The sequence below is a fragment of the Tetrao urogallus genome (genome assembly GCF_951394365.1).
Source record: "Tetrao urogallus genome assembly, chromosome: 2".
NCBI lineage: Eukaryota > Metazoa > Chordata > Aves > Galliformes > Phasianidae > Tetrao > Tetrao urogallus.
In genome coordinates this window covers 16,133,585-16,160,718 of record NC_136814.1, presented here as the reverse complement: position 1 = coordinate 16,160,718, position 27,134 = coordinate 16,133,585, and the positions used below count along the sequence as shown (strand labels likewise).

The following is a 27,134-nucleotide window of genomic DNA, read 5'->3' as shown; positions in this document are numbered from 1 at the left end:
CAACACACTGGTGTTCATGTTTGCACAACATATTGAGATGTGATGTATTCAGTCACAAAGGTAAGCTGTGACTTTGTGGATATGACTTGGGCTTCAGAGTTCCCTTTTTTTTGTTTACGCGGGTAGTTTTCTTTGTGGAACAAACCAGTTAGACACCTGTGTTTTATATTTAATTAAAACTCTCCTTACGATTACTTCTCCGTGCTTGAAAACAAGACTTTCTGGATGGGTGTCAGTCCCAGGATAGTGGTACCTTGCTGTAACACTGCAGTAGGTGTTTGAATTACTAGCATATACAGTGGAAAAAAAAAATTAGTATTACTGTTTGTCTTACTAAGTAGTTTCATATCACAGTGAAAAAGCAGCAGCATTCCACGTTGTGGAAATGGCTCGAAGATGATGTCATTTTGACTTTTTTTGGCCTTATAACCATTTTCACACTTTCTTTGATTTAGGATGTTAACACATGGCCAAAATAATTTAGTTACTACCTCATTCAAACAATACAATGGTTACTACGCATCACAGGAACTTAGTTTTGATCAGAAGTATTTTTGATTGCTATTTTCCAATGGAGTATGTAAATGCCAAGTTTTAGCAAAATGCACACATTTGACTCCTTTTTTGTATATGTTCTTTTATATTTTATTGTGATAATATACACTAAAGCCAAACTAAATTTAAAGTGATTTATGGCCTGCATTATTGTTGTGATTGGTAATGCTTTGAAATATGTTCTCTAATGTATATAATGTAAAATAAACTTTTTTTAACATGTTGTTGTACAAGTAGATTACCACATGCACTAATTTCCACATAAGACTAAAATCTGCTGATGGAACATACTGAGTCTTGAATTCTGCTATTAAATGTTTGTGCCGAACACAGAAGCTGGGCGTTTCTGAATGTATGAAAGGTCAGACCACTGGAGCTCCACTGAATTTAGAGTAGCACTTAGGTGTAGGTGGTATTACCCTTGTGTGCCCCTAGGCAATGAATATATGTATTTTGGACATGTCCTTCCAAACTCTGGCTTGTTTAATTTCTTCCTCAGAGTAACTTGACCTCTCCCTCTATCAGGTGCACCTCTGTTGCTTGCAAAACTGGATTTATATTTTAATCTTTTCAGCTGAGCTATTTCTTGATGGTCTGTTTGTTTGTATAATGCCTATAGCTTGTTGGATCTGCTGGCCCCATCTCTTCCCTTGCACTGAACCTCAAATCCGCCCTGTGGGAGAGGTGGTAACGAGCCCTGGTGCCGGGAAGCTGAATTCTCAGAAAAGGCAAGAAGTTCTGGGTGTTTCACTTGTGTATTGCTGCTGCCCAAGGGGGATTTCCATCCTGCCTCTGTGGACTATTCCTCACTTCAACGTGCAAAAAGTAACAGACTTCTAACCAAGTACAACATAGCTGATGTGCAAGCATGCTTCTTCCTCTTAGGTTTCTGCAGCAGCTGGGGCCCCATAGCTTGCTGTTTGGGGCTTCTGGGGCACTGCTGAACAGCGAGCACCAGGAGCTTGGGGAAATTGTTTTTTGCTCAGGTTGAGCACTTCTGGTAGAAAGATGTACAGCTGCAATTGCTTGCCAAAATCAAGGAAGATGGGGAAAGAGAAAGGAGAGAACGCATGTGCTAAGACGTGATTGTCTCAAGTTTATTTTTACAGCCAAGACAGCTTGCCTTCTCTGTGCTACTTTCTAGTTTGGAACATGAGCTAAAGCTGGATCCCTCCTCAGATGGAGCTTCTTCAAAAGAACAAAGAAGCAGGGTTGTCCAGGTCCTTCGCAGAAAGGAAAGCTGTGCCAGAACCCCCAGCCTGACACTGACAGCTCAGGTCATGCCAGCTTGGTGCAGTATTTTGGACCGCAGCCCTCACGCCTTAATCTCCAGCTAGAAGAGTTTATGAGCAAAGCACGAGTGTAATTTTACACCCGGTGTTGCACATATTTGATAGCAGGATTGAAACGCTGACAGACTGATGTTTCACCATATGGCAGACTGTGAGATGCTGAGATGGCAATGCTGAACATGCAGGCAGTCTGCTAGGCCAAGCAACCAGCTCTGAGAGGCAAAAATTCCCTCTTTTCATCCCCATCCCAGCCTGTTCAAAGCAGAAGTCTGACTCCTTCAGACAGCAGAGTCTGGCTGGAGAAAATCGCCTGAGGCAGAGCTGTGGGGTAAAGAAGTTCTGAGAAGCTCTATCCATTGTCTGCTGCAATGCTGCTCAGTGTCTGGGGACCATCTCCTGTCCTCAGAGCGCTTCGCATGCTAATTAAGCGAGCTTCCCCATGTGCATGCCATTCCTGACAGGTGTCTGTGCTATCGGCTCTGGAAAAAGATGAGACTGCGGTCTGCCCAAGCGCTCTGTCTGGGTACCTCACTCTCCTCCCATCCAGGAAGCTGATCCCAAACCATCCTTCCAGCAATCTGCAGAGGTTTCACTCTTCTCACCCTCCCTGTGAGCTTAGCTGGATGACTTCTCTGGTCCTGAGACTCATTTTGCAGAACAGGGCACAGTGAATCTGCATCTGATTTCCAGCATCCTTTGCCCTGCCAGGCCCTAGAAAGAGGGAACATCATTTGTGTTACAGCTGTGCTTTTCTTGGCCTTTTTTTCTCCCCCCACCCTTCAAGCTGCTCTTGTGCTGCTTGAACAGGGTGTTTATCCTATCCTAACAGGGTGTATTTATCCTTGATCTCAGCGCATGGGAGGTGCCTGTGTCTTTCTAAGGACAAGCAACAGAGCCTCCCCAGGAGCAGTAACACTGCCCGTGGTCTCAAGCTGCCAGCAGATAGCCAGAGGCAGGTACCATCACCTGCCTGCATCTCCATCAGCCACACAAGAAGCAAGGCCTGGTGCCAGAGCGAGCAGTCAGCATGTGGGCACTTGGCTGAGAGAGGGGCTGGGGGCTGCTTCCCCCCAGACTGGCTCCCTCTGGAGCAATTAAACTTGAAGGTACAATAAGTAAATCTGCAGACAGCATTACAGTAGGAGGAGCTGTTTCTTCCGTCGAGGGCAGAGAGACCTTGCAGAAAAATCATAACAAATTAGAGGGCCAGGCAATCACCAGCTGCATGAATTCAGTGAGAGCAAGTGCTGGATTCTGCAGCTGGGTTGGGCAACCCTAAGTCTAGCTAGGTACAGACTGGAGGATGAGAGGCTGGAGAGCAGCTGTGCTGACAGATAGTGGGGTTCTGGTTGGTGAACAAAACTATTAGTGTTCACGGGAGGGCTGCGAGGATGGAGAAGGGTCTGCAGGACAACGTGTGTGAGGAGTGCAAAGGTGCTTGGGTTTGCTCAGTGCGGAGCAGAGGAGCTGAGGGGAGGCCTCGTGGCACCTGCAGCTCCTCACAGGGAGCGCAGGGCAGCGCTGAGCTCTGCTCTGTGGGGACGGCGCGGAGCTGCGTGAGGGGAGGGGCAGCTGGGGGTTAGGGTCTGCACCAGGAACAGGCTGCCCAGGACAGTCGTAGCCCTAATGCCGGAGCTCAGGCACTGCCGAACACCGCTCTAAGACATCAGGTTTGGGCGGTGGGATCCTCACGTATGACAACGATGACCCGATGACGGCTCGGGTTGGAAAGGATCTTAAAGACCGGCGTGCCCTTCCAGCTCGGGTCAGTCTATGATCCTGTGGTTCCATAAGGGCGTTCTCTCTTCTGCACGCCCGCGCAGTGCTACTCGGGCTGCGCAGCGGCTCACGGCCGAGCTCCCCTCGCGGACCGGGGGCAGCCCCGCGGGGGCGGAGCGGCGGCGTGAGGTCACCTCCACCGTGCAGGAGGGCCGCGACGGCGGCGCCCCTGTAGGCGCGCAGGCGCGGGGCGGGCCGGCGCCGCGCATGCTCCGCGGGCGCCAACCGTGCGGGCGAGGACGGGGAGCTCGGAGAGCGGGGAGGCGGCGGCGCTCGCGCTCCGGGCGCCCGACCCCGCCCCTCGCGGCCCGCGCGCCGCGCCGCGTGACCCCGCTCCCGCCGCCCCCGCACCTCCGCGGCGCCGCGGGGCGACCACCGAGAGCCGGGCGAGGAATGCGGCAGCCGCCGCCTCCCCCCGCCGCTGCGGGCCTGCCGGCGGCGGCGGCGGCGGGGGGCCGCCGGGCCTCCTGGTGAGGGGGCGCCCAGCCCTCCCGCCGCGGCCTTTCCTCCGCGCCGAGCCCGGCCCGCCCTGCCCTGCCCGCCGCCCCGAGCGGGCCGGGCCCGGCGGCACCATGCAGGCGCAGCCGCTGCTCTACGAGTTCTTCAGCGAGGAGAACGCGCCCAAGTGGCGGGGGCTGCTCGTGCCCGCCCTGAAGAAGGTGAGGGGGAAGTGGGAGCGGCGCTCGGCCCCGCCGGCCGCACCGGGCCTTCTCCGTGCCGCCCGGAGCGGCGGGGGGGAAGCGGCCGGGCCTCTCCGCTTCTCCCGCTCCGGAAGCGTCCAGGGGAGAGCGCCCGGCCCGGCCCGGCGGCGCGGTGACAGCCGGGGGCTGCGTGCGCGGAGCGGGCCGGGCGCCGCGGGGGGGATCGCGGGGAGCTCCGGCTGGGCCGCGGCTGGGGTTGCCGGCCCCGGGTTGGGCCGGTCCGAGGGGATCCGGTAGGACGCCGTCATCCCTCGGGATGGTGGAGGTGACGGGCGCGGACGGACGCTGTGAGGTAGAGGGGAGGAACGGTGAGCGCTCCTCCGTCCTCCTGCAGCCGGGCCCGGGAAGTGCAGGACGTGAGGAGCGGCGGTGTCTGACGCTGCTGCTCGGACTGGCCTCGTATTGCTAGCGGAGCGCTTCTTGGTTGTACGGCAGTGTTTTCGTGTGGCTGCGTGTATCCACGGTGATGAACGGCAGCTGCTGGGTGAAGGACCTGCTCCCAGGGCTGGCTGACCTCTCTCGTTCCCCATCGCGGACTGGAGGTCTCAAGCACTGCAGTCGTACCGGTGCAGCATTTCTTCCCTGTTTCCTCTTGCGACACGTAGCCCCATTTTTCTGGCCTGCTCTGAGCTCTCAAACGCTTTGGCCCCATCCAGTTCTTGGAGATCTTTTTGCTTGTCTTCTGTATAGTGTGCTGTGCTCGAGGTTCAAACCTTCTTGGTAGTCGTTTCTTTGGAAGCAGATGGCTGGGCAGACTGCATGGCTCAGGTTCTCGCTGCACCTGAGTGTGGATGGCCACCGGGTGGGGGCTGGAGCCACCTGCGGCCTCCAAGCACCTTCCAGAGGAGTGAACTTGCCCTGGACCTTCCATGGCGTAACAGTTTGCCTGACTTGGAGCAAGGCTTGATGCTGAGTGCTGGAGGACACATGCAGAGGGTCTCAAGGCAAAATTTAGTCTGGAATTATTTGAGTCAAGAACACAAGGTTTCATCCCAAAGGACAAGCCGTTCACAGGGTTACCTTGGACTAAAGATGCTTGCTGGAGGAGTTGGATGAATTGCTTGGGTGAAAGGAGGAAGAAGAGTCAGAAGTCACAAACAGGCCGATGGAGATGAGCTGCCAAGGGTGCCAGCTCGGCCCTGCAAGGTACAGTCGTCTTGGTTTCGTGGTGTGGTGCTCTCTGTGGGTAGTGGGACAGCTGGGGTGAGGTGGAGTTAGTTCTGAAGCTCTGATGCCCAGATGTGTGACTGTCGAGCAGATGTTAGTGCTTTGAACCTCTGCTTTCATGAGGTTTACACCTGTTTCTTATCTTCTCTTGTGCTGTTGCCCAGCATACTCCACAAGTGTCATTGTGTGCCGCTTCCTGCTGCTGTCCTTGTAAATGTAGAAATAAAGAATCCATCCGTATTGTTATCTTCTGTGCTGAACAGCCAAATACTTGAGTTACAGGAAAACTAAATGACAGATGAGAACATATGGCTTCTTAATAGCTTCTTCATTAATTAAAAAGCCAAATGGAGTATTTTACTAACTTTAATGGGTACAAGTTATCTTGGCTAGCGTGCTTAGTCCCGATAAAAGCCTCATAAAGAAACAAACCTGTCTGAAGTATCAGGTGCAAGCAGGAGAGTTGCAGTGTGCTTGCTCTGACAGCTGTCTGTTGTTGCTTGGGAGACAGGTGCAGCGTGCAGCCCTGCAGTGGGTAGCTCAGGGCCAGTGTCCCCATGCTGTGCCGCCCAGAGCAACTCGCACCTGGAGCCTACATGTGGGACCAGTAAAACAGAGAATGTGGCAGCGAATGCCAGCAAGACCAAAGGGCAGAACTTTCCCAGAAGGAGAGCACTGTGTGCCTTTGCTAAATTGCTAGAGCACGTGCTCTCTGCGGTCGGGTTATCAGGTGCTGATGTGCACCCTGTCATGAACCGAGGAGGATTTTCCCTTCTTGCCTCCAGTGAGCTGACTGTGCTCGGGTGCCTGCTCGTGGGTAGTGGTAGTGCTCTGGTTTCTGAGTTCCTCCTTGAAACCTGTTGGGTACCCAAACAGGATCATTCCATTCTGCGTAGCTGAAAGTGAGACTTGGGAAGACCTATGTTGAGTTACTATTGCTGATTAGGAGAATGGTGTTTAACGCTGTTGAAGCACCTGTACCAGCATAAAGCGTTCCCAGCTACTGGGGATGGCTACCATTAGTCTTTTGTAACTACACGCTGGCTTGTAACTTGGAGCTCAAACAGCACCTCCTGGAATCACTTCCTAAAAAATAGGTATTGTTGAGTAATTGCAAAGGGTTTTCTCTTTCCTGATGAGTTATTTTGATTTTGTGTTTTTGTTAACAAAAGCAAGCATGTAGTAAGTATAAATTGCTGCTTGCATCAGTGCAGTTTTGCTAGCATGTGTCGTGTGTTTCATTAGATATGGGCCTTAACAATGGAGTCTGTAATGCACTGTCTTTGCATTCAACAGCTGCATTTGAAAAAAGCAGCTTTTGTACCATTCAGATGATAATGTAATCCCTTTTCTTCCAATTCTCCTTCAGATCCTGTCAAGATAGACTTCAGTGCACTCAATTAGGAGGGAAATGATGTGCAGTGAGATGCTTCTCTGCCTGGTCACTATTATTTTGTAGCATCAGAAGACAGAGTGTTACAGAGGCTCTCAGTTGCTGACAAAAGACAGCAATCCTGATGATAAGCTTCAAGAAAAGGAAATAAGAATAGCAGCTGGTGTTGAAATAGAAGTTGTAGAGGTGGGCAGGTGAGGTGCTGGGGATGAAGATGGAAGATTCAAGGCATATGAAACACCAGGGCTCTTGGCTGGCTGGAGAGAGAGACCTGTGCGTTTTGATGCACCGTGGAAGACAGAGTCAGAAGGAATGCCTGCAGAGAATGCCTCTTCAGCTGGTGTTCCTTTGTAGTGAACATGCGCGCTTTCTGCTGATCGTCATCTTTTTTGGATCATTTTTCTTGAACATCTTTCCTTGTGGCTTCGTCTTGCTTGTGCAGCAGGAATTGCTCTGCATACCCATGATGTGCTTCTTCCCCGATATGTTGATTTTTATCTTGGAAAGTGTCGTCCGTATTGATGGATCAAACAGTTTGATTATTTAGAGAAATAAAGAATGTCCGTACCGTACAGATACTCCACTGCTTGAGTACCTGGAGTTGCTCTGAATCTGTGTAGCAATTAATAAGGGGTGCCATTGGAATTCATTGTGGTCAAAATGATTGGATTGAAGTGGTTTAACAGCTGAAGAGGATTTGCTGCTTCAGCTAAGGGGAATGTTATAGGTAGGGAGCTTGTGCGTATTCAGTGTATCGCATAGTCACTCTTCTATACCTTCCATAGAGAAAAGAGATGAGCAGAGTTCCTGAAGTGACTAAAGAGTGCTCAGGAAGCTGTGGCTGACAAAAACATTTTTGCCTGTCTCTTAATTACCTTATTCTTTGAACCCACGGCAGTCCAATTGCTGCTCTTCGCTCAGAGTGGTGGTAGTTCTTGTTGGCAGCGCCTCGCTGAAGGTGTAGGGCGTGATTAATTCTCAGTAGCTTTGGATTCTCTGTGCTCTGGATGGCTGTGCAGAATAAAGTTAAGGTGCTGAAGTGTGGATTTAAGACCTCTGTGCTTGGGTTAGTTTACTGAATTAATTGATCGAGGTAACAGCGCCACATGGGCGGGATTGCTGACTGTTGGCAAAGAGTACAAGAAGAAAAACACAGTTTTTGTGGAGTATTTGCTCTATGAGGACACTCAGTCACGCGAGCTGTCCCTAAAGTATTTGATCCCAGAGTGTTTTAGTGATAGGCAGCTGCTTGTCAGTGGTTTTTGTCATAGGGAATATAGTTGTCATTGGTTTTGTCATAGGGAATGTTAACAAAAGCTGCTTCAGTGGAAATAAGGGTTATAATAGTTGTTAAGACTTTAAAAGCAACCAAAGCGGGGGAAAAGAAAAAGCCTGCTCTGTTACCAAATTGCTTCTAATAATAACCTATCTGCCAAGGTCTGTATTTTCTGCTTCTACCCTTCGTATTTTTGTCTTAGAAAAATGCTTTTAATCAGTTGAGTCTCATCCTGTGTTTTGGAAAACAGCTTGGTCTTTGATGTGGGAGAAGTGCCAGAGGCCTTGCCTCTTTCCACTATGTGATAGTGCAAGGAAAATCATAGATTCCCCCTCCAATAGCAGTAGAATATTTGCTATCTAAGCAGGCAGGGAAAGATAATGACTCTCTTCTTATGCAGTCTGCTGTCTCACTGCAGCTTCTTCCATTTTATTAACAAGATGCTCTGTTCAATACAGTGTTTTTCCTTCAGCTGCTTCCTTGCAAGCACTTCAGCTGCCACCAAGCAAGACTGGCAGTGCAGTGGTACCCCTGCTCGGCAAGGAAGCTGCTCGTGCTTCAACACATGTGGGTGTCTGGTGGCTGCTTTGCCTTCTTGTCACACCCCAGTAGATGGGCAGTCTGACCTGGATGTGGAAGTGCTGTTCTTTACCCAGGAGTAGATTGTTTTGGGTCATTACTTAGCTTAGGGTGATGCCCTTCTGTTGCGCATCTTTCTGAAGCTTCTGCTGCTTGTGATGGGAGGCAGTTCTGTGTAGTTCTAGGCAGTCTTCATGCACACAATGAAGTGTTTTTTGCCATAAGCTGAAATGCTCCAGCTTCACACTGGGTGTACATTTGGCCTTTGCTCTCGGAGGCATGAGGAAGGGGTAACTGAAAATTGTTGCAGAGGAAGCTTGGTTTAGTATTAGTTTGTCAAACTTATTGTGCGAGTCTTCCCTTCTTCCCTGTTGTCAGATACCTCTGTAGGGCAGAATAAACTGCTGAATGTCAGCCTAGGCTTCGTTTGGAGTTATCTTGTGACCAGGTTCGGTACTGTTGTGTCAGGCCAGAGAAAAAAGCAATCGGATGAACTGAGTTACAGCTGAGCAGGGGGGGCAGGGGCTTCTAGCTGCTCTCACTTGTGCTGGCCCGCTAGGGTTTGTTGGGGTATCTCAAAGAATTGGAGCTTTTGTCAAAAGATGTTTATAGGCTGTTCTTGTGGTAATTTCCCTTATCGCAAGATAGATGTTTTGGTGCGTGCGTGTGGGAGGGAGGGATGGGTTCTGCCAGTATTGAAGGGAGAGGTGAAATGTGCAGATAAGAATCTTATCTAAACATCGCTACACTTCAGAAGTTGTTTCTCTGTGTTTATCGGGTGTGCTCCTGTGGTGGGCCTTTCTGGGGGGTGGGGTGGCCCTCTTGTTCTAATTTTGACTCTGAGCTGCCTGTCAGGAGGATGGAAGACTCCTCCCCTTTCCCCAGCAGGGCAGTCTCCTCTTTGGGACTCAGCCATGTGGCAGAGCCTCTAGCAGGTGTTCTCACTTCATGCCTTCTCACCAAATCCTGCCTCTTGCCTGTCACATCACACTCCTGAGCGTGCTGACCAGTGCGCTCAGTGCGGGCAGCCCGGGCCCAGCCTTGGTGCCGCCGTGCTTCAGATGGCATGCTTTGCGCCCCTTGTGCACCTGGATCTCCTTTCATTTTGCTTGTTGGACCGATTGTTTTCTTGCTTTTGCTTGTATGACTTTGAACCCTAAACGATACTAAATCTCACTTCAGCTTCATTGCTATACTTTTACTGCCTCTCTAACAGAAATAAACAGTGCTGGCGACCCGCGGCACCTTGTGCTCTGCTCTGGCACAGCTCAGTGGTGCCTGAGGACGGCGGCCTTCAAGGAGAGTGATGTAACTGCTCCCCAAACATAAAAAAATGTTTGGAACTTTATCTCCTGAACTAGGAATAGGTTATCGTTGTTGACTCTGCTTTGGCTGACTGTGGATAATGTTTCAGGTCATGGCCTGATGTGGTATTTGTTTGTTCTTATTCCTATAGATTTACAGACAGAAAGGGTTTGAAGTCTGCCATCTGCTTTCTAAGCAAGAGAGAAAGCAGAGCGACTTCTCATTGCTCAGGTTTATCACGTTACGTATTCTTACTGTCTGCTTGACTTGGTAATTTAGTATTTTCAAAATACAGAACGCTGCAGTAACCTGTAGGGCTAACCTAATGTGAATATGTTCAGATCTGCCTAAGAAAAACAACAAGAGGGCATCTTGTAGGCAGCTTAGACCTGTTGATCTTTAAGAGAATTTTTTCTGCAAGTCTGTAATTTGTGATGTGAGACCGCCGCGGGACGGCACGCTGTGTCAGGCTGCAGTGCTTGAATGGTAGGCCGTGCTGGGGGCCGCTGGGTGCACTGTTCCCCGGGTGCCTCCAGCAGTGTGCTGTGTGTTACTGGGAATATGAAACCATTGGCATAATCAAAATGCTCCCCTTAGGGAGAGCTTCGCCTGTTCTATTTCTGCCCACGTTTTCAAGTTAAAAAGCAGTAAATGTTGGAGGTGTTTTTTAGGACGTAATGCATCAGGGTATGCAACCTGCAGAAGCTAAACCCGTGATCGGGCACGTTTAATTCTCAGTAGCAGCTCTGTGAGTGGCGGGGCTGTGCCTAGACATGAAGTGCTCCAACTAATGAGTGCCTTAGCGAGCAAGTGGATTTCTATTTGAGGCTGTTGTGTGTTTGAACTTCGTAACATTTAATTCTTGCTATGGCTGCAAATAGGAACGAGAACTCAGCTGTGAAATCAAGTAATTATGGCAGCAGAATTTGAGTATAGACATAGGCTTAATATTTGGATGAGACAAATTGTCGGGTTTTGGCTTAAGGTGGTTCTGTTATTCTGTTAGCGATTGGGAGAACTGGAGACGTTTGGAGTTGAATGCAGTGGGAATGGTAAAATGATGAAATGAGAGCTTGAAAAGCATTGCGAAAGTCAGCAACCGACGTGCTCTGCCATAATATTTGCCACCAGTGTTCAGGACTGAGATTCAACCACCTGTCAATTTTAGGCTCTTGGAGTGGTGAGCTTTGCACGCCTGAATTTCCAACGGGTTAAAATTGTGCTTCTGTTCACTGCAGAGATGCAAAGAAAAGCTGTCCCCACAAACTGGCTGTGGAAGTTTAAATGACCGTCTGGAAAAATACATGGGTAAGCTGACCCCTTGGGGGAGCTGAGCAGGAGCGTGTCTCTGTGGGTTTGCCCCGGGGAGAACCTGCAGACACTGGTGGCATGTGTGGAGATGCGTGGGGACTGAACTTCAAAAGCCTCATGCTGCTGAATGCCAGCATGACCGCGGCCTACTTCAAGTGTTCCCATTCTTCCTTCTAAACTAGAGCCTGACATCAAAACAAGGAGCGTGGAAGCAAACTTCTGAGCCAGCCTTACTTAACGAGGGCCTGTTGAGAATGGATTGGACGATTTGTTGGCTAAATGCTGCTGGGGTCATTTCTATTTCTGCAGGGCTCTCGCTTTGCAAAAGGTTTTGTGTATTACTGTGTTGTAGCTTGAGTGGTGTGCGGGCAGGGGGTTGTGAAAAGGGAGGAAGCGCCGTGCCTGACGTATATCCTGCACACAACGGTGTGAAGAGCTAGGGGAGAAGGATCCAGTGGGCAGTGTTTTTGAAGAGTTTTCCTAACTGCACTTCTGAACACCGTTATTAATTAGGTGGTTTCTGACATTAAATATTGCAGCAGTTTGGGTATGTTTAAACATTTGAGGTTTCTGTTTCTATCAAGTGTAAATGAGCATTTCAGTTCTGTGTGGTGCGCCTTAGCAGAGGTATGGCACATGCACTCCTCAAAGGAGTTCCCTGAGCTGTTCTACTCATCCTTACGTCATAGTATTTGCGTGTTTGGGTAAGAGCAAAAATAACGCATAAATTCTTCTCTTTTGTTCAGGTTCAGGTGCAAGTCCATCCTAAACTCTCCTCTACCGAAGATGCGTTGCAGTACGTGGAGGAGCTGATTCTCCAGTTGCTAAATATGTTGTGTCAAGCCCAGCCGAGAAGTTTTCTGGATGTAGAGGTACAGAGAATGTTTATTACAAATCTGATCTCTGTTTTGCAACTTAATTTGAGCTGTTGTATGAAAAGTTAATATAGTAATGATTTCACAATGTAAAAGACAACTGTTGGTATAAGAGGGAAAAGCACTAATTATGTATGTTTATGTAACAGAACCTTCAGCATGAAACCTCTGCTGAGTTACCTAACAGGTGATTCTCCCATCAGTTGCCTTTGTAGTTTGGTGTGCAGTAAAACTGTCTCTGTGATCCACGATACTTTGTAGCAGTTGGGAAGCACAACTTCTGAGCATAAAGCTGAAAGCTGGCTGGTTCCTTTAAGAAGACTTTTATTTCACCGCACCCAATACTGCATGCTGACTATACCTGCATAGACTGAGACCTCACACTGCTTTCTCAGCCTGCTGATAATGGCTGGTACCCCTCAGAACTCAGATCTAAAATAATTCAATCACTTTCAGAATGAGTCAAAGAACACTTCTTGGTGTAGAAATGTCTTTTCTTATGATTCTTTTGTCAAACATTTTCACCCTGATGTTTGAGGAGAGGTGTCTTATCTTCATTTAAGAAACAAGCCAATTTAGTTATGCCCCAAGCCCATGAATATCTTGGTAGCCTTTTTTGCTTAGCTGTGCTGCAGACTCCATTTGCAGTGAGCACCCTGCTGTCCAGCACCTGGGGGCTGTGCCAGGTTAGGTTGCTAAACAAGATGCAACTTCCTTGCTTTCTGAGGAAAGTGTAGAAGAGAAGTGCAGGCAGCACACTGACAGGTATGTTGGGGGGATGAGGAGCTAACAGCCTAACAGAAAATCCACCAAGCTGTCTCAGAGCTCAAGATTCATGAGTTCTGTATGTTTATGTAGCAGAACCATCAGCATAAAACCTGCTGAGTTACCTAAGAGGTGTTTTTCCCATCGGTTGAACTTGTTCAGTGCCCAGTAAAACTGTCTGTGTGAGCTGTCTTACTGCGTAATAGCTGGTCATAAATTTCATCCTTCCTTTTCTGAATGCTGTCTCCCCAGTGGTGGTCAGGATCCCCTCTCACGGCTGGCCTGTTTTGCAATGTTCTTCTGGTCAGCGGAGGTTTGTGGAAGATTGCATCAAGTGTTTTGTTGCTGCTGTTTAAAACACAACATCAAATGGAGCTTTGCTTTAAGATTCCTAATGATGGTCAAATCAAGCCCTTAGGATGAGAAATAGGAGAACTGAAGATGATCAAGCAACCTCAGTTTACCCCCTTAGTGTTTATACGTGATGATGCTGTCTTTAATTACATGGTCATACACGTTTGTTTTTCCCTTGGGTCACCTTAATTCTTCAGTCAGCAGTCTGAGCTGCATTAGGGGAATGATTTGGTGTTAGCAAATGAGTTGCAGGTTGTTTTGTACAACATCTCCATTTTCCTTTTGCAGAGGTGTTATAATGAAGGGGGAAAAAAGAATAAAAGTCTGTATTTCAGAGAGTTGGATGCTATCTTTACAGAGCTGTAATCTGTCCTGTACGTTTTTTTGGAAACTTTTTGTTTGTGTTCTTCGCCCTTTGTCGTGGTCATAAATTTCATCTTCCTCGTTTCATGGTTGCTCAAATTGGGGTCATATTTACGTAAGTGAGCACTTGCAGTTGTAACAGTCAGTGGGAACAGTGGTCTGAAAAAATGAGATGTGAAGTTATCTGAAAAGTCAGATTTCTGACTGCTTTGTTTAAGCACCTGGGCTACCAAAACCAGGCAGGCCTTTGAATCTCTGGAGATCCATGTGTGAGCTCAAACAGCAGAGCTCTTTGGAGCATGGTCCGTACGTAGGTATATCCAGGCATGCTGGATGAAGTAAATAAACTGCTGTGGCTGTTGTATACAGGGAGTAAAGCACTAGGATGAGACACAGTCCTGTATTTAAATGTTGAATTATCAGCATATGTCTGGTGAGGAAGCTGTGTACAGAAGCAGCTTAATTCTGGTGCTTCTCAAGTTTTGAGCTGTCAGTTTGTCTTTGTGGATGATTTTTTGGTACAGCATCATCAATGTAGTGAGAAGCTTGTGCCCAGAACAGTAGAATTTCAAGCTTTTATAGTCTTAAGTATTGACATTAGTAGGCATTCATCTGTTAACTAGTGGAAAGAGATTTCATAATGTAGTGATATCGCTAAGATCATTCAGATAATGTGTTTACCCTTTAGTCCTTCTCTTTTTTTAAGGATCGTGTTCAGAAAAGCTTTCCCCATCCTATTGATAAGTGGGCAATAGCTGATGCCCAGTCTGCCATTGAGAAACGAAAACGAAGAAATCCGTTATCTCTCCCAGTAGAAAAAATCCATCCTTTATTGAAGGTCAGTAGCGATGTCAGCTTGCTTTTGGAATGCAATTGGAAGTTGACTGCTTTGTTTTGTGTGATTTCTGTTTGCTGCCTGAAATGTAAACAAACAAACAAAAAAAACCAACATATGTTTCTTTCAATGTAATTTAATTGTCAGCGTTTCCAGTTTAGTTAATTGCATTTGCTTACACATCTAAGGATATTTTTGGAAATGTCTTGATTGTTTTTCGAGTCGAGCAAAATTAGAATAACCAAATACGTAGCAAATGAGTGCATAGCTTTCTTTATCCACTAGAGAGTGCACTAGCTTTCAAGCAAGATTTCTGGGACAATTCTTCACTGTGGTCACGTCTGTAGCTGATAGAGCAGCATTTACACTGATGCTGTTTGTTTACTTGGCCTACAGACTGTTGCATTACTGTTACTAAAATAGACTGTATGTAGTGGATGTTGAGTAGAGTCTTAAACTTACACCACAGCTTACAACTACAAATCATATATTTTGACACCTGAATAACATGGAATGTTTGTTTGGTTTTTTTTTCCTTTCAGGAGGTTCTAGGTTACAAAATTGACCACCAAGTGTCTGTTTACATAGTGGCAGTATTAGAATACATTTCTGCAGACATACTAAAATTGGTTGGGAATTATGTACGAAATATAAGGCATTATGAGATTACAAAACAAGATATTAAAGTGGCAATGTGTGCTGATAAGGTAAGTTTAACTCTTTTTTTGTGTAAATGCTTTAAAAATGGTGAAGCAGCACTGACTTCAAAATGTCACATTCCTGGGCTGTAATAATTGGGCCACCTTTTCTTCTTTGTATCTTGAAAAAAGAAGGCTGTTTTGAAGCATGGGTATTCTCCCAAAATCACAGAATGACAGAATTGTAGGGGTTGGAAGGGACCTCCAGAGATCATCAAGACCAACCCCCTGTCAAAGCAGGTTCCCTACACCAGGTCGCACAGGTAGGCATCCAGGCAGGTCTTGAACATCTCCAGAGAAGGAGACTCCACCACCTCCCTGGGCAGCCTGTTCCAGTGCTTCTTCACCCTCACTGTAAAGAAGTTCTTGCACACATTCATGTGGAACTTCCTATGCTGCAGCTGATGTCCGTTTCCCCTTGTCCTGTCTCCACGTACCACTGAAAAGAGACTGGCCTCACCACTATGGCCCCCACACCTCAGATATTTATAGACCTGGATTAGATCCCCTCTCAGTCGTCTTTTCTCAAGGCTAAATAAACCCAGTTCACTTAGCCTTTCTTCATAGGGGAGATGCTCCAGGCCCTTCACCATCTTTGTGGCCCTCCGCTGGACTCTTTCCAAGAGATCCTTGTCTTTTTTGTACTGGGGAGCCCAGAACTGGACGCAGTACTCCAGATGAGGCCTCACCAGGGCAGAGTAGAGGGGGAGGATCACCTCCCTTGACCTGCTGGACACGCTCTTCTTAATGCACCCCAGGATGCCATTGGCCTTTTTGGCCACGAGGGCACACTGCTGGCTCATGGCCAACCTGTCGTCCACCAGGACACCCAGGTCCCTCTCCGCAGAGCTCCTCTCCAGCAGCTCATCCCCCAACCTGTACTGGTGCATGCAATTATTCCTCCCTAGCTGCAAGACTCTACACTTGCTTTTGTTGAGCTTCATCTGGTTTCTTACTGCCCAGCTCTCCAGCCTGTCCAGGTCTCACTGAATGGCAGCACAGCCTTCAGGCTTGTCAGCCAATCCTCCCAACTTCGTATCATCAGCAATAAGACTGTATTGCAGTGGTGCTGTGGTCAAGTGGTTAAAAATAGATAAACATGGGCATCTCTGTTCCTCTGTAGGCATCCATACTTCTATCGCCAGGTCATCTTTCCTATGGCTTCAGAGGAGTCATTAGATTCAGACAGCAGTTACCTCTTTACCTAGTGATCCAGCAGTGCTGGAGAACAGCCTGTTGTGTTTCGGATGCCTCTGCACTCTAGTTTCTGTGGCCACCTACATCAGCATCTTGAGTTTAAAAAAAAAAAAACAAAGCCTGAAGTTAGTCCTTTAACAGATGGGTCTTGAGAGACGCTCATCCTGCTGTAGTTTAGTGGATGCTTTGTCTAAGGCTGTGGTAATCAGTATCTTTGGTTGGACTTGCATCTACTTCGGGGAGTGCTTTTGTCTTGTTCAAGCCTGCATTTTTTTTTTTCCGTCATGCTTCTATCTTCATCTGAAGAGGAAAGAAAGGTGATGTGTGAGGTTGTGAAGAGTGAATTACTAGTCAGGACAGTTGTCTTGGTCATTTGGTCTCACTTTTGGATGCACCCTCCTGGCTTGTTACAACAGTATTTGGGGCCGTGCACTTGAATGTAGATTAGGAACAGTGCTGTTGCTGCGCATCTCTCTGTGTCCCGGGCAGGGATGGGTGATGAGTAGAAGAGGCTAATTTGGAAACTGCGTTGGGCACTTGTGCATTGGAGGAACTCCTTTTGATATGTACGCAGAAGAAGCTTTTGGAAGCTCTGAAGTGGGCATGTTGATTTACTGTCTCAGTGGAACAAGCCATTGGCAGGTATTCCCAAAATGTTTTCTTTTCCAGCCATATCAAGGACCTTCAGGTTCCTGCTGCCAATGTGTGCGTTCTGCTTTTTTTTTTTTTTTTTTTTTAACAGAACAACCAAAGCTTTCACACTTCTCTTTGTGCCACCTGTCCATCTGAAAAATTCTACTTTGTTTAAAAACAAACAAACAAACAAACAAACAAAAAAAACACACAGAGCAAACAAAACCACATGAAAAAACCATCACCTGCATTAGAATGCAAGCTATTTTTACTTGACTGTCTGCTCATGCTTCTGGATGCTCCCAGTGATGCCAATTGAACAGAACTGAGGAGCTATTCAGGACAAATCCTAACAAGGCGTGGGTGCATTCATCACAGATGTTGGGGTTCTGAGTTAGAGTCACAAATGGCTTGCTGTTAAAGCCAAAGATGAAGAGCCACAATGCACATGCTTCTTCATAATATTGCATCTTTAGAATCTTGGATTGTGTAGGCTTATTCAGTGTTGCAGAACGTGACTAAATGCTAACATCTCTGTACTTCATAGAGCTCTTACATTTTGTAAGATTTTTTAGGACCGTGTTCTGAAACATGCCAAGACTGGCCTGAGTGATGGGGTTCTTCAGAAATTTGCACTGCAAATAATGACTTGCAAATTCATAACAGTGTGTGTTGCTTTCATAATGCTCAACCAACTTTTAAACACTGCTGCTGCTTAGTTTGATTTAGTAGAAATAACAGTTTTATTTTCTGAGAGCTTACTGGTAGATCTTGAGAAGTAGTTCTTGTTGCTTTATGGCTTTCTCTCTCTTTGCTGCCTAGGTGTTAATGGATATGTTCCATCAAGATGTAGAAGACTTAAGTGCACTAACTTTATCTGATGAAGAGCCCTCCACTTCAGGGGAGCAAACCTATTACGACCTAGTGAAGTCATTTATGGCAGAGGTTCGGCAATATATAAGGGAACTTAATCTCATTATCAGAGTCTTTAGAGAGCCATATGCCTCCAACTCCAAACTGTTTTCATCTCATGTAAGTGTTGTGTTTAAACAAGTGTATGTATATATAGTGTAATGTATAAATCTCAGTAAACATTTATAGAACTTAACTATTGCCCAGTTTAACACATCTGTAGCAGAGAAAATACTTCCCTTCAGTTCTGAAATGTGAATTGTGAAGGAATGCTTGTGAGGAAGCATTTTTCCGTAGAAGAACCCATTCAATTTTACGTATTCACGTGCAGGAAGGACTAGTTGAAGGTTGGTCAGCGCTCTCTGCTGTGTTCCATTCACTGTAAATGCTTATATTTGTACACATACATATACAAAGTCATTGTTTTAAAAATAAATGCTATGATTTTATATTTCAAAAGTTACACAATATAGATTATAAAATCTTGTTCTGATTAAGGAAATGTTTGATTCTTGTATAGTAACAGAATTGCTTTGCATGTAACACTTTATCTCAAATTGTGTCCAGTTCCTCGTTGATTTTTGTCTGTTTCTGCTGCTTTGCAGGATGTTGAAAATATATTTAGTCGTATATCAGACATTCACGAACTTAGTGTAAAGTTATTGGGTCATATAGAAGACACTGTTGAAATGACAGATGAAGGTAGTCCTCATCCGTTAGTAGGCAGCTGTTTTGAAGATATGGCTGAGGTAAGAAAACACTGATATTTCTGTTGCTGTTGTTAACCACTTGTATTTTGAGGATTTGCCTATAGGTGCTAAGCGTATGCCTGTGGAAGCTGCCCTTGTTTAGATTTTTATTTCCTCTTCTAACCCTCCCCCAGTCATGAGTAGACTGTTTTTCTAGAGTGCATTCACTTTTTTAGTCTTAGTCTTCAGTTTTTATAGGCTGTTTAATCTTTAGTTACCGTGGGGAGGGAGGGCATGGGAGCAAACAACAACAACCCTGTGATTAGATTTCAACAGCAAAGTGAAGCAAGGGCTTCCTTGCCAGCAGGTGTCCTGAGGTGGTGAGGAGGACTATTATAGTAGGCTTGCTAAGGGATGGAGACCAAAGCTTGCAGATGGAGGAAATCACAGAGGAAGGTCTTCAAAAGGAATATTGTGTCTGCAAAAATTTAACAATCAAAACCTGATCAAAGCCTTCTTTAAGCAAGGAGTTAACTCATTACCACAGACCCTGGGTGAATAACCATGCTGACATCTGTCGGGAGGACGAGTTACTGAGGTTGAAGTAATTCAGGAGATTTCTACAGGTCATGAGAGCCGATGTGGATTTGACAAGTGGAGTGTTGGATGGATGAGGAACTGGCTGTGAGAATTATTCCCAGAGTCTGGTGATCAGTGGCTCGATGTCCAAATGGAAATGAGTGACAAGTAGTGTCTCTCAGAGTTTAGTATCGAGACTCATACTTGTTAATCTTCATCAATGACATCAACAGTGGGATTGAGTGTAAATTCAGAAAGTTTGTGAATGATACCAAAGCTGTGTGGTGCAGTCAGCACACCTGGCTGGGATGCCATTCAGGGAGACTTAGGCTCCAGCAGTGGACCCAGGTGAATCTTATGAGATTCAAGTGCAAAGCCAAGTGCAAGGTCTTGCCCGTGGGCTGTGGCAAACCCCACTTAGCGGTACAAGCAGGTGAATGTAGGATAGAGCACAGCCTTACAAAAACAGCTTGGGGGTACTGGTGGATGGCAGTTGGACATGAGGCAGCCATGTACTCTCACAACCCAGAGATACTCAACTGTATGCAGCTAAGCTCCACAGAGATTGTCCAACCTGAATTATTCCAGGAGTCATTGTACATAAAGCTTGACGGTATTGATTCATCTCTACGTTTTAGAATAACTAGGCAAACAAATCTCTCCAGTGTAGTATGTGTGTTTTCTTTCAGCAATCAATTTTAGTTATTAAATCAGTTTTGTATTTCTTCATAGGAACTAGCATTTGATCCTTATGAATCGTATGCACAAGATATTTTACGACCTGGTTTTCATGATCATTTTCTAAGTCAATTATCGAAGCCAGGAGCAGCATTTTATTTACAGGTAACTTTCTTTTTAGCAAGCATTATTATTTTTTTTTTTTTTTTTTTTTTTTTTTTTTTTTTTTTATTACATTCTATTGTTGCTTCAATACATTTGTTTTAAGACTGAAACTTATTTCTTTTCTAGTCAATAGGTGAAGGCTTTAAAGAAGCTGTTCAGTATGTTCTACCCCGGCTGCTTCTTGCCCCTGTTTACCACTGTCTTCATTATTTTGAACTACTAAAAGTAAGAACATTGTGTCACTGAATATTTTTCATCGTTCTCTATGTTGGATACTAGAACTTTGTGGGATCAGTTAGATGTAAAAATTTTGCATTTAAATAATTTGAATAAAAGGCAGGCTATATGTTCTGCTACGTACTTGAACTGTTTTACATCTGCTGATGCTTTTTGTGTTGAATTATCAAGTCATTATTAAGTATCAAGTTCAGAAATCAATAGGGATATAGGTACTAATATTCTTGGAATGATGGTTTAAACAGTGGTGAAAGACAATGATGTATAGCTCTATCACAGAAAATGCCCAAGACTTTCTCAAGCTGACATTTTGTACGTTTAAGACTGCAGTAAGATTTCTTTTTGTTTGGATTTTATTCTCATGAAATACTGACCTTACAGTGCACATCCCATGATGGGTGGGTATACCAGTGTATACCCTTCCCAGGAAGGCTTGGTTGAGTTTCTTGCAATGAGACCGCACAGTATTGTTACCATATTAAAGACTGGATAGTACACACGTACAGGAAATAGATATGGAAGGGTTTTTTTTTGAGGGGAGTGATTTATTAATTAGCATTGAATAATAATCTTAGGAGCATTATGAGTAAACTTTTCAAGCAGAATCTCCATATTGACTTAATCTAAATTCCTGAGGGGTACAGAGTTTCAGACTTCTTCATGTTAATTGTGTGAGGTAGTTTGGCTCAAAAGTGAAGGAAAACATGAAAGTTTATTTGGTTGTCTTGAGGAATAACCGCGCAGGTCACTTTTAAAACTGTAAACATAGTCTCAACATCGTCTTTACTGATTTAGGTCTAAGAGTACAGTTTTAAAATGTAGCTCATCTCATATAACTTAAAAAAAAAAAATTTTTTTTGAGACTTATGCTCAATCTATTTGTCTAGCTTATGGCTTTGTTCCAGTTTTTCAGATGTGCTTAACATTTTAAACATTTCCTTTTCTGACTGTTCCCTGGGAGAGAGGTGTGATGCAGCTGGTGCGTGTTTTGCATTAAAGAGACCTACACAGATAAGATTCCTCTGTTCATGTTTCTGTTGTATAGTCTTAAAATGTGCTACCTCAGTGCTTTGCTTGCTTCTACATGAATGTGCTATTATCTTGTGTAATAGACATGGCATACGTTAATGCTACCTGAAACACATCCTGTGTTACCTCTTGCCACTGGTGATTTTAATAGAGGAAAGAGGGTGTATGTGCTTAGGGAAGGAGGAAGGAACAGCTTATATTTCATCTCTTGTAGGGCAAATTGGGTTCTCAAATAAACCCAGCTCCATGAGGTTATTGGTCCTTTCACAACTCTATACCTGTGCTTTGGGTGAAATTCTTCCCTTCTCTCCTTTTAACCCCTGTAGCTATGATACTGTTGAGTTGGATTTCATTCAGCATGTGGTGATAACTTCACAGGCTTTCTTCACTTTGATTTGCCAGATGGGATGTATGTGATAGGCAGTGATGGACAGTGAGTGCATGTGAATTAAGACAGCAGCTTTCATGGCAGTAGTTTCATCTGTCAGTACATACGTGCACACAGTATATGAATACCTCCCTCAAACAGTTTCTGCTGGCAGTTTTTGCTCTTGCATCTAGAATCTTCAGACGGATTCCGGCTTGGTTGTATTTAAAAATGGCCTAAATTGCTGCAGAAGGGTGCTTGGGGAATTGTTCTGTTGTATAATCCTGCCATTTAATTGACACAAGGTTGCACTGAATTATTTTGTATGGTAAGAGTCCTGATTTAGTGTTGGCAAAGCGTATCTATGAATGATTAAGATGCATTCTACAAAAAGGGATCTTTGGAGATGAGGAAACAAAATGTAGGCAGAATATTGTATGAAGTGGAAAAAAAGTTTTCTCTTGAATATGAGATTCTGAAGGAGAAAGGGCTTAGCATTTTTCTTTGAGCATGTTGTCTAATCTTACATGCTTTGAAGTTACCTGTTTATAACACATCTCAGAGTTACCTGCTAACAGTGCAGACTACAAAAAAATGCAGTTTCTCTCCACTGATGTTTATCATGTTTAGAAGCCAAAGCCCTTCTGTGAAGCCTGGCAGGGCACCAGGAGCACACAAATACACGTTCTATTTCTGGCTGAAACTCTTTGCTATAACTTTGTTGGAAAATCAGCATATGACTAAGGGCTGTGCTCTCCTTCAAAAAGCCTAAAAATTCCCAAACGTTTATGAAAGAAATTAAGCATATAAAATAACAACTTCTTGTGAGACTGTGCCTTTGTGCAAATTTGCAGGTATGGTGAATGGGTTGGATGCAATGAGATGATCTTGGAGGTCTTTTCCAACCTTAATGATTCTGTGATAACACATAAGTTAGTTTGTGATCCAGTCAGTACTGGGCTGGATCACCTTGGTGTGGAGAATTGCTGAGTCTTAATAGTTGAAGTTTGGCAGTCTGCTAAGTTCTTACAGTGTCTGCAGTAATGGATCGTTGTCCTGAAATATTGTCTGTGTTGCTTGTATTTAGAGCTGGCAGTATAATTATAGGTTCTGTAGTCTGATGTGCTTCTATCCAAGCGCAGTAGCTTGTGTATACAATATTGTTTTGAAAGTGAAAGTAAGAGCAAAAGTATTACTACTGCTTTACATGTATTTGTATACTTAACTGCAGATGAGAAGGAATTACCTTGTAGAGTATTTTCTCCATTATTCTACTGAAATTGCTTTACTGCAAAAGCTGAATAAAATCTCAGAAGAACTAGAAGCAAAAATTCTTTCCTTTGCTCTACTTTCTGTGCTGCTCAGTGCTGCTTATGCAGTGTTATTGCCATTCTGCTGCCAGACCAACAAATGCTGCACTTTGGTCCCATGAAGCAGGGAGTAGGTTGGCATTGGGTCAGACTCTCTGGGCCAGACTCTCCTTATCAAGGTGATGCCCTCTTTGGAGAAATCAAGTTCAACACTAACTACTCGCTGACTTTTTTTTTACTGATGCATTTACATTCAGTTTCAGTGTCCTATGTTCTGATCTGTGTTCCAGGATTTCTCCTTCAGGGCAAATCTGCCTGGAACTTTGGGAACTAGGAAAACTGCCTTCTGGAGCTGATGATTAATTCCAGTTCTCGGTGACAGCTGCTAATGATGGTAGCTCCATCATACATAATAGCAACTCAAGCTGAACACCCATGGCCAAGCTTTTGTGAGGCTAGGCAAATGTATTACAGGAACTTGAACAAATTTTGGTATTTTTCCTTATAAATGAAAGTTCTGACACAAGGAATCACTACAGGACTGTGTAGGGGGGGAAAAAAAACACCTTATTCTAGCTGGGACTTTGAACACCTGTTGGTTGTCATTAGTTTTTGGAACTGTGGTAGTCATTGTACAGTCCTTGACAAACTTGTATTGTTGTGTTATCTTTTTAATAGCAGTAGCAGCCTGTTTCCCTGTTCTTCTTTCCTGCTTTGATTCCTGTGACATTCTGTAGAAATGGAAGATCCTCAGACAGTGATAGATCTGCGTTTGAGACTTAATTTACTTGTTTTTTGTTTCTTTTTTTTCAGTGGAAATGTTTTTGGATATGGAGATGGGGATTTAGTCTCACTACCAGCATGCTTTCTCCATTAACTTTTATTGCAATGGAGAGGATATATCTAGATTGCTCTGAAAGTAATGCCTCCTGTTTATTTCCATGGAAACTGCAACAAATACAAAGAGCACAATAACACTACTTGATGGAGCAAATTCTCAGATACAAAACACTTTTTCAACAATAGTAACCACCATTAGCTGTGTTTTTTCACCAGCAATGAACAAGAGCCTGCATGCTGTGCTTGTACAGATCTGCACCAGTGGACGTGTCCTGCTGTCTTCACTGCTGAAACACACCAACCACTGCCTCATGTGCTCACATCCACTGTTGGGTGTTTTGGCCTCTGATGGGCCAATGTAATAAAATGGAAGGCATTACTTTTGAAGCAGCCCTTATAGTTCTCCAGTATTAAGGTCTAAGTTTTTTGTCAGTACTTTGATACTGTCAGTAGGAGCTGATGGAAAGATGTAAGAAATAACCAAGAAATAATACAGCATGCTGTGTTCATCATTCCTGTGGACTAAGTCAGTAGATGGAATCTTGCTTGTCGCTCACTTCCTCTGCTATTTTTTGTTAATCCTTTCTTAAATAAATTAACAGGGTTCTACCATTCCTATCCAGAAGGATCTCTGATACTCTGAATTCATCCAGAGTAGCATTCAAAAATTAATATGCTTCTATGCAAAGAGAAGTATCATCCAGTTGAGCTCAAGGCCTTGCAAACATACCACAAGAATCAGATTCATTTGTCTTGGAGCAGTAAAAGTAGATTTCAGTCTACTTTGGAGTTATGAGAGAGGAAAGGAAGATGTTTGCAGACTGTGTTGCTTTTACTGTGATGGAAAATCTGGGGGACAAAAGTAAAGAGTAGAAATACAAGTGTGGAAGCACATAGGTAAATATTTTCTGGTATTTAAAATACAGATCTGATGAAGTGTTAAACTATGCTTCTTGAATTTCTGAAGTATTGTGCAAGTTGGCTGACAATTATGAGACAAACCAAAGTGATGGACAGTAAGAAAGAATTATAGAGCATGAAGTCTCTAGAAGGATTTACGTGAACTGGTATGTTTGTTGCAGAAAGGTAATGAATCTGTTGTGGAAGAGATGTCAGCACATGAAAACAACGTACATTTTTCAGAGAATGCAGAGCACATGTACTCTGAGAAAGCCTTCTGTAAACAAGTAGCTATTTTTCAAGTAATGAAATCTTGCCATTTAAAATGCATGCATAGCAGTTAATTGCCTACAAAAAGTTTGAATGTTTAGGAGATCCACAGCATCAAGAAGCTTGCTTGAAAATAAGGCTTTGTTTTCGTATGTGTTCCTTGCTGAAATACATATTGGTCATGTAAGCTCAATAATTAGAATTGCTCACATACATGGAACCCTTTGTCATTTTAAAATGAATTAAATAAATAAAATATCCCAAAGCGAAGTCTGCTCTTTCCAGTTGAACTGCGCACTGCAATAAAGCTTGAGCAGACCTAATCTGTAACACTGCCTTCTACCAGGTCTTACCTATTCTTGAGAATTCTGATGGCACGCTGGCACGTGAAGTCTGTTATGCGAGTGTTGAAATGTTGAACTGGTGGGCAGCATCAACCTGACAGACTTCTGTGCAGTGTGTATTTCTGAATAGCTCTTCCTGACCTTCGCTCAGTGGCCATCCTAATTTGAAAAAGAATACATCAATATAATGCAATTTATTCCTGATGCAGATATATTGTAATACCTAAGCACTTTTGCCCTGTCCCAATAAAAGCACCCGTATTAAATAAACAAAGCAGCAGTTCCTTTCTGTCACACCTTGCAGCCCAGAAGGCCAGCTGTGTTCTGGGCTGCATTAAAAAAGGGGTGGCCAGCAGGGAGAGGGAGGTGATTGTCTCCCTCTATTCAGTTTTTGTGAGGCCCCATCTGCAGTACTGTGTCCAGGCCCCCAGTACAGGAAGAACGTGGAGTTCTTGGAGTGGGTCCACAAGAGGGCCACTAAGATGATCAAAGGGCTGGAGCACCTCTGCTATGAGGAAAGGTTGAGGGAACTGGCCTTGTTTAGGTTGGAAAAGAGAAGGCTTTGGGGAGACCTCACTGTGGCCTTTCAGTACTTATAGAGCATATAACCAGGAAGGGGAACAATTGTTCATGAGGGCGGATAGTGATAGGACAAGGGGGAATGGTTTCAAACTAAGACGGGAGGTTTCAGCTGGATATTAGGCTTTTCACACGGAGGATAGTGACACACTGGAACAGGCTGCCCAAGGAGGCTGTGGATGCATCGTCCCTGGAGATATTCAAGGCCAGGCTGGATGTGGCTCTGGGCAGCCTGGTCTGCTGGTTGGCAACCCTGCACACAGCAGGGGGGTTGAAACTACGTGATCAGGCCATTCTATGGTTCTGTGATGCTATGATTCTCTCTTCAACCCAAATCATCTTGTTTTTTTGGACTCAAGTGGAGTTTGATACCTTCCATGTACCTTGCAGATCTGCTTTAAGTCATGTAGTCAAGCTGTGCAAGTATTGGGATGTTTGCAGTAGAAGTTCAGGCGATGCATATTTTCCTCTGTTTTCATGCTTTACTCAATGGGCTGAGCGCATGTTAACAGTGAGAGTTAAGACTGGTTGTGAAATCAGACAAGTGCTTTTTTGCTTCTCTGTTTTTCAGTATGTACCTCCAAGAAAATGCTGGACTTCTTCAAATTAATTACCTAGTATATGGGGTTTGATGTTGGACATGTTTAGAGAAGATTAGATAATTTAAATTTTAAAATGGGAATTCCTAACTAATAAATTTTGGCAGGAGAAAAAGATTTTACTGTTGTTTTGATAATATATTAAGTTCTTCCATTGTTATTGGAAATAAGCTTCTTGCTATAATGCAAATCTAAGTAAAGTTACATGTATGTATATTTTTATTGCGCTGTGCTCAAGATTGTCTGGGTTTGTATGGAAGAAAAATGATTTTTGAAATCAACACGTAACAGCTGTGGATGCGTGTTCAAGAGTATTGAGTGTCCCTTCTACATCAACTGTGAATTACCTTGTAGACTGTATTTTCCAGAAATGTAGTGTCACCTGTGATTTTTCCTACTTGATTTTGCAGATGATTTCTCATTGGTTTCTAAACAGTAGAGAGATCTCTGGATGGGAAAGCACCTGTTTCCCAGAATGCTACTGCTTTGGGCTGATCTGCAATTATTTGTAGGAACTGTAAATTCAGGGGGAGCTCTCGGGAAATCAGTTATGTTAAG

The 27,134-nt window shown here is 44.6% G+C and overlaps 1 protein-coding gene across 1 annotated transcript in view; it reads left to right on the top strand.

Annotated features, from left to right (window-relative positions):
- Positions 1–4,198: 4,198 nt before the first annotated feature.
- SOS1 (SOS Ras/Rac guanine nucleotide exchange factor 1) overlaps positions 4,199–27,134 on the top strand; it is a gene marked incomplete at both ends in the record, with an annotated part of 43,326 nt that continues 20,390 nt past the window's right edge. The window contains 8 exons of the mRNA XM_079550180.1: positions 4,199–4,285; positions 12,105–12,230; positions 14,422–14,553; positions 15,093–15,257; positions 17,901–18,110; positions 18,596–18,739; positions 19,991–20,101; positions 20,228–20,326. Of these exons, the coding sequence (XP_079406306.1) occupies positions 4,199–4,285; positions 12,105–12,230; positions 14,422–14,553; positions 15,093–15,257; positions 17,901–18,110; positions 18,596–18,739; positions 19,991–20,101; positions 20,228–20,326 (1,074 nt within the window). The remainder of the gene's footprint in view (positions 4,286–12,104; positions 12,231–14,421; positions 14,554–15,092; positions 15,258–17,900; positions 18,111–18,595; positions 18,740–19,990; positions 20,102–20,227; positions 20,327–27,134) is intronic.